The sequence below is a fragment of the Falco naumanni genome, chromosome 9 (assembly GCF_017639655.2).
Source record: "Falco naumanni isolate bFalNau1 chromosome 9, bFalNau1.pat, whole genome shotgun sequence".
In the NCBI taxonomy this organism is placed as follows: Eukaryota; Metazoa; Chordata; class Aves; order Falconiformes; family Falconidae; genus Falco; species Falco naumanni.
This window is the reverse complement of record NC_054062.1, coordinates 34,295,495-34,307,912: the sequence shown is the minus strand read 5'-3', so window position 1 is coordinate 34,307,912 and position 12,418 is coordinate 34,295,495. Positions and strand designations below refer to the sequence as shown.

General features: G+C 50.2%; 1 protein-coding gene across 2 annotated transcripts in view; it reads right to left on the bottom strand.

Moving 5' to 3' along the window:
- The window catches only part of UNC5B (unc-5 netrin receptor B), a 56,716-nt gene that overhangs the window by 14,277 nt on the left and 30,021 nt on the right, over positions 1–12,418 (bottom strand). For both annotated transcript variants that reach the window (XM_040607330.1, XM_040607331.1), the window contains exon 2: positions 2,863–3,084. In XM_040607330.1, the coding sequence (XP_040463264.1) occupies positions 2,863–3,084 (222 nt within the window). The remainder of the gene's footprint in view (positions 1–2,862; positions 3,085–12,418) is intronic.

The window sequence follows — 12,418 nt, the reverse complement described above, 5'->3', positions numbered from 1 at the left end:
TGTAATTTTGTTAGCTTGCTCCCAGTGCTGCGAGGAGCAATTACTGTCTCGCTGCCACCTTCCTGCAGAAGAGCTGACAAACACGCACCAAGGAAATACAATTTATTTTGCCACTATTAAGGGGAAAAATAAAAAGAAAAGGCATTTGGGCCAAGCACTTTTGGAAAACTCTGGGCATTTTAGAAGGACCCAGGATGGAGATGGCTTGAAACCATCTCATCCCTCTGGAAAACCTTGGTGGGGTGGGGGTTGAGCTGCCTTGAAAGTTAGGGAGCATTCCGCAAATGCCCTGCTATCCCTGTAACCCCTGAAAGCAAAAAAGACTACCCAAAACTGTAGACTCAGCTTATGGCTCACAGGAGTGGCTATTTAAAGGGCTTGCAGGCATTCAAACACAGCCACTCTTACTGACTGTCCCTTCTCGCCCACCTGAATTATCCTCTCTGACTTGGCCTATTTTTGCTTTCTTCCACATGAAATTGTTTGGATGAGACGCAGTCAGCGCATTACTGATCCCAGCTCATTCAACACATGTCATCTTAAAAGTTGTTTTGGTTTTTCGTGGTTTTTTTTTTTAAAGGTCTCTTTTTCCAAGCTTTTAACTGAGGACACTTTAAAAGCTGCGCCCTAACCATGCTAACCAATCGCTTTGTGGCCAGCTCTCCCCCGTGCCCTTTGTAGCAGCTTTCCCTACAAACGGCAGGCACTGTAAATGCAGATTTTTTTAGCACAGTAAACCATTTTGGTTCCAACTCCTTTTTTCTTAGGGTAGCCGCTGGGTATATAAGCACACACCGGCACAATTTTACATGCACGGCATCACCTCCACGCTGATGGTATTGTCGGCTTGTTCACTGATAGCAGCAATACCATGTTTGAAGCCTGGGTGAAGGTGGCGTGCACCATTTCCTCCCGAAATTGCTGGCACATGTTCTGCATCTGCAGACTGGGATCTGAGAGGGAGATGCTGGTCCAAAGCAAATGAGTCCCTCCTAAAACAGGGTAAGCTCCTGCTGCACAGATTTTCTGCTCCCTTTCTGCTGTATTTTCTCCAGCCTGTTTTGCTCAAGAGTTATGTGAGGCAAGTTATTTGGTAAGGGGGATTCACCTAAGAGGTGGAGCAAATAGTGGGGCCAAGTATACAGTGCTTTTTCCATGCTGCACATCACTAAGCCATGAAAATCCCTGCTGCAGGATTCTGGGACAATCCAGAGGAGAAATGAGTCCTAACAGCATTTAGACAAATTAAGAGGGTGGAAAATCCAGTTGGAGCTGGACTATACTACTAAGACATTGCCACCGGACGAGGGAGTCCCTAATCATGAACTGCAGAAAGCTGGGAGGGTAACAAAGCAGGGTCCATCATTCCCTCCTTGTCCCGGTTCAGTGCTCTTCCCCCAAGCAACCACCATTGCCACACACACGGCAAATGAACCTTTGGCTTGACCCAGCGTGGCCATACGTTATAAATAAATTAATAACCCATCAGTGAAGGTTGCTTGGTCAGTAATCGGCAGTGACTTTGCCCTAGACTGCTGAGGATTTCAAATCTGGCCTCCATGAGAGCTGGGAGGTGGAGATGCACCCTGAAAAAGAGAAACAGTGCTGCCAGTCTGCCCGACAGCCTCAGGGAGAAGGGGGACAGCCTTCCTGCACGTTTTTCACCGTCCTTCACAAAGAGATCCTTTGGAAGAAAACCACCTCAGGAACGGATGAAGCAACTTTAGGAGGAAAGACTCAAAAAGCTGCAGAGAAAAGAAATTATCTTCCCTTTGTAGAGCAAGTTCAGAGATGAACCCAAGCAAGGACTGGCTCAGGGCTAGCACTAGATGAAGAAACGAGGAGATGCCAGGGAAGAGCAAGGCTGTGGAAAAAAAATAATCATAGGGACCAGAGGAGACTCTGTAAAAATACTTGTGCTCCTCCAGGCTGACAAAGTCTCTCCTCTAAGCCCAGCCTGCCTTCTGGGGCCAACACTGCAGCAGTTCAAAAGGCCAGCTTGGTTTAAAGCCCTCCGAAGATGAGGGATGCCACATGCTCAGGGATTTGTAGAGAACAGACCTTACATGGGAAATGTGATTGATATATCCAAGCCTCACACCTTGTTCTCATGCCGGGATGTTTCAAAGTATGGGACAAGCAACTCTGCAGAGTCCAACCCCATGGAATAAGACACCTCCTAAAATGCCTAAACCACCTTCTCACCGCCCACCGCCCTCCCCACAGACACACATATTTCAGACAGACAGCAGCTGACTTGTCCTCCGAGGCAGGGAATAGTTCATCTGCCATTAAAAGGCATTTCAAACTCTACCTGCAAATGTTCTCACTATCCATTAAACATCTAATCCCTTTGTGAACCGGAGTAAGCTACCAGCCTTTGCCACCCCTCATGGCAGTGACTCCTACGTGTTGATTAGGCATTTTCTAAGGAAGAGTTTCCTTTTCATTAATCACTTTTAAACGTGCTGCCTTTCAAATCCCATTTAACAACTTCAAGTTCTGCAAAAGGGTAAGTGTGCAAAGCACACGTGCTGATCTCCCCAAGCTTCTATATGGTACGGTGACCCATACCATCATCATGCCTTCATCAAAGGTCTGGAAAGGGGCAGCTCCTCTACCAAAATTCATTGATGATACGGAGAGACAAGCTGTGCATGGACCAAGGAGGTAGAAAACACACAAAAGCAACCTCATGAGATTGCAGTCACCTGGGAATGATAAAAATGAATCAGAGACCTGTTGGTCTACCTGGAGGAGAATCACCTCCAGCATAGGTGTGCAAGAGAGAAAAAAGCAGGAGTGCCTGGAGAGAAGAGAGGGGAAGGGCAGGCAGGGGGATGCCAGGGTGGCTTTGCTCACCGGTGACCTCGTCCAGGCTCTCCTTGGTGACGTGGTCGTTCTGGTTGACCCACTCCCCGTTGCACTTGAAGTAGATCTGGGTGGCAGGGTTGGCACGGCAGATGAGCTCCACCGGCTTGTTCTTCACGATGTAGGCATCCTGTGGCTCCAGCAGAAAGTGAGGGAGGGTCTCCGCCGGAGCTGAGGGGAAGGAGTCGGGCAGCACATCGCTGTACTCCAGCCCTGCCAGGGGAGTGAGAGGGTTGGGAGGTACTCTTAGTCCCATTGCAGCAGGGATGTAACTCCTGCCTACGTTGTTTCATCCCTCCTTCTCCTTCCCAGGACTGCCCTGCGTACAGTGGCGTCAACAGTTCTTGCTGAGGATGCTTGGAAAAGCAAAAGAGGGCTGGAGGCTCCCAAAAAACTACAAAAAGCAAATCTCTGCTAGCTAGAGAGCTGCTGTTGTGGAGCGCACCCTGTTTTCACCTGGGTACCAGCCCCCTCATCCATACCCTGAGCCCTGGCCAACCCCAAAACCTGGGCAATCCTGCTAGAGAACACCATGAGGAAAAAATCCAAACAAGCCAAAGTCCAGGGATAGCAACAGGGACACAGAGAGGCTCCAGAGGGGCTGGTGTCACCCATGCCAAGCCTCCCTCCTGCAGCCATGAGGAATGCACAGGCATGCTCAGAGCAAAATGATGGCAGGGGTTGTGCTGGGAATGCTGACCACAACCCCAGCACAAATCTCACACGTTCCCTCTTTGGTGGAGCCGTGTTTGGGATCTCACCCCCCCCCCCACCTCACACAGACACACACACACACACCCCATCAACTCTTGGATCTCAGCATCACACAGTGTGGGGGGGACACCAGCAGCCTCGGCTGGTGCAGCCCCCAGGAACTTGCCATTTGCCCACCACAGGTGAGCGGTTGGTTCCAGCCCAGCCACCTCCAGAGAACATCACCCAAATATGCCGCCAGGATTCACGCTATCCCACCCCAGAAACCAGACTGAGTCAGTGCCCTGGTGATCTCCATCTTCCTGCTTGTTTGTTTTCTAAAACAATCTAGATGAAAAAATAACCAGAAAAACTGATCATGTCTGCTCTGGCCAGGAAAAGAAAAGCCTTGAAAAGGGGCAAGCACCTCAGTGTTCACCCAGGGACATAATATCCTGGAAGAGTGAGAGCCTCAGGGTGCCTTGTGCCCAGCACCAGCTTGGGAAGATGCTGTGACCAACGCTGGGGGATCATCTGCAGCATCCAGCACAGGAAACCTGTTTCCAGCCATTTCTCCCGTTAAGATCAAACTCAAATATCGCAGGACTGATAATAAACGACATACACAGCCTGGGATGCTACTGCTTAACCTGTTGTTTCTGGGCATCTCACTAGCAGTCAGGTCACATCATGAGGCGTTTCTTTACACCTAAAAGAGTTATGAGGTTTTCCTCCTCCTCTCTTCCCCCAGTGAGAGCTGTGATTCTCAGCTCCAGGCACCGCAGCGTGCAGGAAAACAGTAAATATCCCCAGCCCTGCGATAACATCTCCAGAGCTGGCAAGGAAGAAAGGAGCCCACTCCCTTAGTCACCCTTGGCAAGGAGCAGTGCTGCACGGAGAGAATCAGAGAATTCCAAGAGGTAAGGAGAAGAAGAAAAAAAATAATCAGATGCATCAAGAAAACAACACGACCAAGCTGCCTCCCAAGCAAAAGTCAGCGAGGGAAAAAAACACACGAGGTCAGTCGTTTAAAATCCATTTAGGAAAATTGACTTTCCATTTCCATTTAACACAGCACTAAGGGAGAGCGGTAGGACATTTGTCATAATCCATTAACTGCTCTTTTGGAAACAATGAATTAAACTCCGGGCTAATTTCTCTCTCGCTCTGGCTGGCTCTTCCTCACCTCTCCACTGCTGGCCATTTCCTCCCCCATCTCATTTGCAGACCTGTAATTTTCCCAGGGCCACGTTGCAGACAGGGGGATGGAGGCGTGAGGAGGTGCAAGCCCCCCCGCTCCCCGAACAGTCCCACACTTATCCCTGTGCTCACATCAGGCCACTGGTCCTGCTCCCCTGTCCTGCTGAGCAGCCTCTTACCTGTATCACAGCAGTAAATAACACTTTTTTTTCTTTTTCAATTTACTATTCAATTTTGTATCCACTGAGTTGTTGTTTTCTTGGTTGTTTGTTTTTCTTTTTTTTTTTTTTTTAAACCACTTCAATGCCACAAATCTAAATTTGCTGGCAAAGGGGCTGGCAGGAGATAATCCAGCTGGCAACAGAGGCAGCCAGCAAAACTTCACTCATGGGCTCATGCAAAAATCTCTCCAAAATGATGCTCTCTGCATCCCTGCAGTGTGCAGCCTGTGAAGTCGGACCCGAGCTCAGCAGTTGGGAAAGGGCGCAGGTAGTGTGGGCTGCACAACACCCTCCAACAACCACTGGTGCAATGCCTGGGGTGCTCATCTGCCACCCATCCCCAGGACAGGGGTGGCTCCCCCCTGCCAGCTCTGTCCCAGGCCAGCCTCTGACCCCGTCAGACACCACTGAGGGCAGCGGTAGAGATGGTATTTACTCCAAGATATACTATCCCTGGCCATAATGTGGGCCTGAAACTCCTCATTAAGTTTTTCTGCATCTGTGCCAGCTGCTTTTTATTTCTTTTCTTTCTTCCTTTTTTCTGTGCCTCCCCCCCCCCTCCCCTTCCCAGTCCAGTTCTAACACCCCAGGATACAAGTGAGGAGTCCTGCAGCCCAGCCAGCACCATAAGGGTGACCCACAAAGACCCAACGCCCCTGAAGAAGCCAAGTTTTGGAAGGACCTTCCCTTATGGGGGTGACACCCCAAAGTGCAAGTGTCCCCTGACCCAAAACAGTGGGCAAGGAGAGGTCCTCCTCCAGCAGCCAACACTAAAGATGCATTTTCTCCCACCCCACCACCATTTTGGTGATGCTGTAAGAGACTCTGAGCCATCTGAGGGGATCTGGGAGTGGGGACAGGGTATCATGACCTGACAGGGATGAAAAACGCAGATTTGTGACTCACCCATAATCATCTGCAGGAGGAGTCACTGTGGTCCCCCAGCACAGGGTGAGAGGCTGAACCACCACCAGTGGTACAGAAAATCCACCACCCTCCCACCACCGGGTCCCATCCAGCCTCTTGTGCCAAGATGGGACATGCCCAAATCCGTGCTGGGACTCTCAAGCTCAGCGCTTCAGGTTTCTTTTCCAAGGAGGCACAGTGACTTTGGGGACAAGGGTGGTGGAACAGGATTGATCAGCCCAGCCCCAGCCAGACTCCGGTATCTGCTTTCACCTCCAGCATCTGCTTTCAGTGACTATAAAAACCTGCTCAGTTTAAGGTCTGAACCCCAAAACCTCAGACCTCTAAAGACAGGAACATCCTGGCTGCTGGGGAAGTTTAAATCGTGCAAACTCACAACAGCTGAGAGTTTTATTTCTGGCCAAGAGACATCTGGGGCCAAAAAAAGCAGCTCTAACAGGAGACAGGGGAAAAAATGATGGGCTTTTCATGGCATACTCTTAACCAGGGCTGTGCCGCAGAGCCCCAACGCCACAACTCCCCCAGGCTCCTCTCTGCTCATGGATGGGAGCAAAGCAAGGCGGAGGCTGATTTCTCCATCCAGAAACCAGCCCTGTGCAGTCAAAGTAAAGCATTTGCAGCTGGGCAGGCTGTTTGGCTCCAGCATGATATAGCCACTAGTATTTAAATGCACTGGGGAAGAATTAAGGCAGAGGAACAACAGGGACTGTGGATGAGAAAAGGGAGGAGAAGCATGCTGGGCACATTTATCATAAGCCATCAACCCAGCCTTTCATCCCCTATCCTGACACCCGGCCACCCGCCGCATGGGAAACCTCTTGCTCTGCTAACGATCGTGGCAGGGCCCCCCCCAAATCCACATATAGTCGTGGGGGGGAAAGCATGCCTGCTTGTGCTCTGTGGAGGAACGACTGCTGCTTTCAGCTGCCCTGATCATCCAGCAGCAATTGCAAAATATCAAAAAAAAACCCAGCCCCTTCCCAATGGTGCAACACCATCAGCTCCATGTGGTCCTTCCTCCCTAGGACAGGAGGGCAAATAGCTGCAGCACAGCCAGGATGAGGTGCTGTCAGTGCCAGGATTAAAAAAGTGGAGGATGGAGAGCCTGGGAAATGCTTTGGTCTGCTCTGGTGTAATAAGGACATCGATAAATGGCCCTGTAAAGGCAGGAGAGGGTATCCTCTGCTAGGACAACCCCTCCCTGCAATGATCTTGCATAACACTACTATAATAATAATATTATGGTTGCATTGCATATGTAAGAAACCTTGCAAGAAGCAGGACTCTGGCTTTTCCAGGCTAGGCAGCCAACCTCAGGCTGGGGGTATGCACTGGGACATTCAGACAGTGTTAATGCCAGTGAAGACCTTTTGTCAGCAGGAGGGTTCACAGGGGTGCTTGCAAGGAGCTGGCCATAAGCATCACCCTGGCGAAGGGATGCTTTAACCCACATGTGCCCAGGGGTCTCTTCTGCTTTGCCCAACGCTGCTCTGATCCCACCTGAGGTGACAATTCGGCCCATGGGCTGCAGGAGCAGCACACGAAAGAGACAGTTTTGCATGCGAAGCCAGGGAAGGACCCCTGCACAGCCGGGATTTCCAGTACTGCAATCAGACAAGCAATAAAACTCTCAGCAGCGACAAACTAATAAATATTTGAGTGTGCTGCACTGACTGTAATCATCATTTCCCTGGCAGACATCTACAGGGGTTTCCCATCTGCCGGCTTCCCCCTTTCCCGCTGGAGGTGGCTGCCGGCTTCCCAGCTCCCTTTTGGGATATTTTTTTTTTTTTTTAAATCCCAGGCTGTTGCCATCCCACAGTCTCACACTACTTGGAGCACGCAGTCAGGTGCTGTGACACGAAGTGCTATGGGACAGGCTAGAGCAGCAACTTCAGCACTGATCGGTATTTTCGGGGAGGAGAGGCAAGGAAGGGGGCAGCTCGGGGCTCGAGCCATAGGACTAAACCCTGAAGCCCCAAGGATGATCCGTGGTAGGAGCAGCGGGATGGAAAAGGGCGGAGGGGAACAGGCACCCTTGCCTGCCTTCCTCCCCAGCCTCCTCTCCCCTGTCCCTCATCACACATTTTAATCTGATGAGGCTGAGCTGGATTATCGGCAGCATCTGTTCCCTGGGGGGTGACTTGCAGATGTTTGCAGCCAGCGTTTGCAGCTTGGTGGAAGATCAGTGACCCCAACCAACGACTCAGCCCCACCAGCCTGCACTGGGAGCAACACTGGAGCCAGGGCCGAGCATTAACCACCCCTACAATACCCCAAACACACAGCACAAGGAATGATCAGCCCAGAAAGCAATTCCTCTTGCAGCAATGGCCAAGCAAACCTCTGCAGGAAAGCGTTAAAATCCTCTCTTCTGCAATTGTTATCCCTCCAAATATTTGGAAGATTACAGGAGCATTAGCAGCAGCGAGCTAGGTGCCCATCACCCACAGCCACGCATCCCTCCCCTCAGCACCGGGCAGGCAGGAATGCGATGTAAGGATTAAGCAAGGATGCCTGGGTTTCTCCAACTAAATCTCAGTGTCGGTGGGCACTTAACCCCTTCTGCCTCCACATCCCCCCATTCACGCCTATGTTGGGGCGAGCACAGTTTTGGGCAAAGGCCTGAGAGGCAACAGTTAAACTCATTCCCAACTGCCCGGTGGGTAGAAATCCTCTGGTAGAAGGAGGGAAAAAAAAAAAAAAAGTAACAGCTTATCTCCAGTGCCGGAGGAGAGCTGCCTGCGTTCCCAATCCCCCAGCGGGGATGGGGACAGCTCTGGCTCCACACACCAGGCTGGTGGGTATGCTCCAGCCACTGGCTTGCCTAGAGGAGGTGTCTGAAAGGCTGGAGTGGGGCTTTCCCCCCACTCTAAATCCCCTCTCCTATTGCCTCCAGGGGAAATGTAAAAACAGACTCATGTAGGGATTAGCACTGTTGCTATTGAAGCTCCAGCAAATTCCAATGCTGGAGCTTCAGCATCGGCATGGCTCACTCCCATGCCAGAATACCTGCCGGACTGAGAACACCCCTGCTACAAGCCCTGAAGGCATTCCCACCCTAGCAAGGGTCATCACGTGGGATGTAGTCCTCATCCCACCACATTTCAGTTCATCCCCTGAGCTCAGAGAACAGGCCTGCCCTGTTCCCAAGGGCTTCCTACCACAGAGTGCCGCCTTGGGATAATTACAGGTCCAGCAGTAAAACATAGTACAGCTTTTCCTCCTAAAGGCACCCTGACGCATCCTCTCTCCCCAAAACATTATCCTTTCTTCCCCGAGCATCCCATTCTCCTCCCTGCTCTGCTCTCCATCGCACAAATCCCGCACACCAGCATGGTCCTGCAACATGAAGCACCCCAACATGGGGCTCCACTGCTGAGGAGATGTTGGCAGCTAGTGGCATCTTCAAAGACAAATCCTCCATGAGGCTGGGCAGTGCCATGCAAAGCCACAGCCCACTGCCCCTTCTCTGCGGACATGTCGCATGGCATGCAAAGCGGGGAGAAAGGAGGATGACCCAAAATAAAGGCTGTCATTGAGGATGGGTTTGGAAGATTTGAAGCCACTTGGCACCAAGTGGAGCTCTCTCCCTGCTGCCTCCTTACACAGAGCCCACAAATTCTTGTGCCTTTGAAACACTCTGAATTGTTAAGAGCAGGTTTAGACACAAGCAGGGAAGCGCTGATGAAAGTCAGACGCAGGGAATGTAACAGGCCCTTGGCACTGCCCTCCCGAGGGCTGCAGCTTGCTGATGTAACCCCCCGGCCTCATTAACTCAGCATGGCGCTCATTAACCTTTCCGAGGGGATGGGATGGGACAGTCCCAAGCTGCCTGCAGAGGCCAAAAAACTGAGCATGGAGCCTTCAGGGGTAGCAATGAGAAACGCGGGTACCTGGCATCTCATCACCAGCCTAGAGCAAGGCTGGATTTTGAGGTCAAAAAGCTGTGGGAACGTCCAGCCACTGGTATCCTCATGGGGTGGCATCTGACACCTCCCTCAAGCACATGCAATAGTAACTCAGCTGAGGCTGGACCAAAAATACACAGCACTCAATACGTTGCCATGTTCAACCCTCCCTACCGGCACTGTGCTGGGGTCTGCAAGAAGGTGTTGCTCCACCTTGGGGTCATGCATTTATAGGGTCTTCCTCTCTGCCCTCCAAAGAAGTGGAGTCCACCCGTCCTGCTCCCACCAGCTGGGAAAGCACCTGCGAGCCTGGCTGCATGGGCTGCATTTGGGGAAACCCCCTCATATGGAGCAGCACAGACAGACCGACATGCTGCTGCCACGGCCCCTTGTCCCCCTCCACGCAACACAACAGAGCCTCCCTACTCTCACCAATCTTCTATTCATAACTAAATTTGGAAAGAACCGCTTAACCTTTTCTGCCACACATCTCTGCCTGACAAACAGGCTTATTTTCCCCCACTGACTGCCCTCTCCCAGGAGTTTCACAGTCCCTTTGCATCCCCTTCCTGCCAAAGTGGCATCACCCCCCAGGGTAAATCCAGCCTCCAGTGAGCCCAGTCCCTCCATCCCATCACCTCCAGCTGATCGAGGACCCCACTCAGCCTGGGACAGACAGACAACCAGGACAGACAGACAATTTCCAGCAGTTGGGTGAGCAGTTTTCCCTGCCTGGCAGCAGGCAAACATTATAATTAGAGAACATTCCTCCCCAGCGTGGGTAATGAGGGGGTGTACCCAGCCAGCCCTAATTACACCCTTGGAAAAAAATAAGCAGATTCCTCTACCAGCCAAATGAAAAGCCTGCAGCTGGCCTCCCTCACGGCACACCTTTATTAAACCAGGACTGGACAGGGAGGGGGAAAAAAGAGACCAGAAAGCAAAGGCTGTGCTGAGAAAAAGATGAGAAGAAGGAGCTGGGCAGCATCAGGGATGTTTTTGCATGCAACAGCCTTATTGATCAAAAACCACTTCACCTGACCAAAATAAAACAAAATAACCTCTTTAGCTAAATCCCCAGGTCATGCTTTTGCAAAGCAACCCAAAAGAAAAACCTAAAAGCAGGGTACCCTCACATGGGGCATCCCACCAGAGCATCCCTGTGCTACTGCAAGCCACGGCTAAGAGGATCCAACCCAAATCCCAACCACCACCATCTCCAGAGAAGAAACACCCAGGCTCTGGCAGCAACTTCCCCTGCTGGGAGTTCCAAGGAGAGAGATTTATCTTGTTGATTATGCATTATGCTGGAGTATTTATGGAGCCACTACTCTTTTGTTTATCTTTATGATTATGATAATCAAAGGCGAAGCCTCCTGAGAAGTGTAAACAGCTGAGATCCCTTATGGTACAAACCTCTTCATTTTTCATTATATAGATTTATAACACGATGCAGGCAGATTGGAGTAAATTGTTCGTTATTTCAAGTTTTAACAGAGCAGAGCTGTGAGCCTCGGTGAATCCCCGTAAATACCCACAGAAAAGAGAATGAATTAAGACAGACAGACAGACAGACAGAAAATAGGAGGAATTATGTAGCAAATCCTTGTTACGCTCTATTGTGCTCACTTCTTTTGTGCTATTTTATACATTTCCTTCAGGGAAGCAGTTATGTTTGAAAACTATCTCCAAATTTCATCTAGCACTGATTCTTGTTATGGGCACGGACAATTTTCTTTGTGCTATTTTAATTCCATTGTAGCGGTACTCTGGTATAGTTTGTTCTGTTTACTGAGCTACAGCGTTATTTTTAATGGATATAATAATTATAAGAACTTTTATTTATTTGCTATGGCTCATAAAAGAAAAAAGCCAGCAGCGGATAATGCGGTAATATGCTGTTTATTCACATGTATGGCATGTACTGTTTCTGTTGTGAAAAGAATAATAATTTCAACAAGAAAAGAGAGAAGGGAAAAGAAAACAAGGAACAAACAAGGACTTGTTGCCCCAGTTAATGCCAGAAAGTCCAAGGAATTATTAATTATCATTCAAACTGCAGTAAACCAAGTGCAAGATGCAATCTCTCCCTGGAAAAAACATAAAATAAAAATCTCCTGATCAAATGAGCAATGCAGTTTTAAAATGCTAACTCCGTGAGAAAGAAAGTTGCCAGTTTTACAGACAGAAAGCTATTTCCCTTTCGCCCAAATTACATACATATTTAAAAATGTAAATTCCCCAGCATTCCCCTTGACAGTGCAATTTCCAGGCGGCTGTTTTGCAATGGTTTTCTTTTTTCCCCCTTAACGTGCAAATCCGGAGGCGACTGCTTTGGCTTCGGGCATGAAAAGCAACTTTAAACGGCAGCAAGTGGGGCTGCAAACCACCCGGTGCTCCTTGGGAAGAGAAAGATGCTCTGTGCTGCCCACCGGGCATCCATTCAGGCTCCAAGCACCCCTGCCCGGACACACACATCACTGGGGGCTGCAAGCCCGGGGGGGGAGCAGGTTTTGCCCCCTGAGCATCCAGATGCCAAACAATGAGTGGTAACAACCCAGCCATGCCCTCTAGAAGTGGCTCACAAGGTCTGAT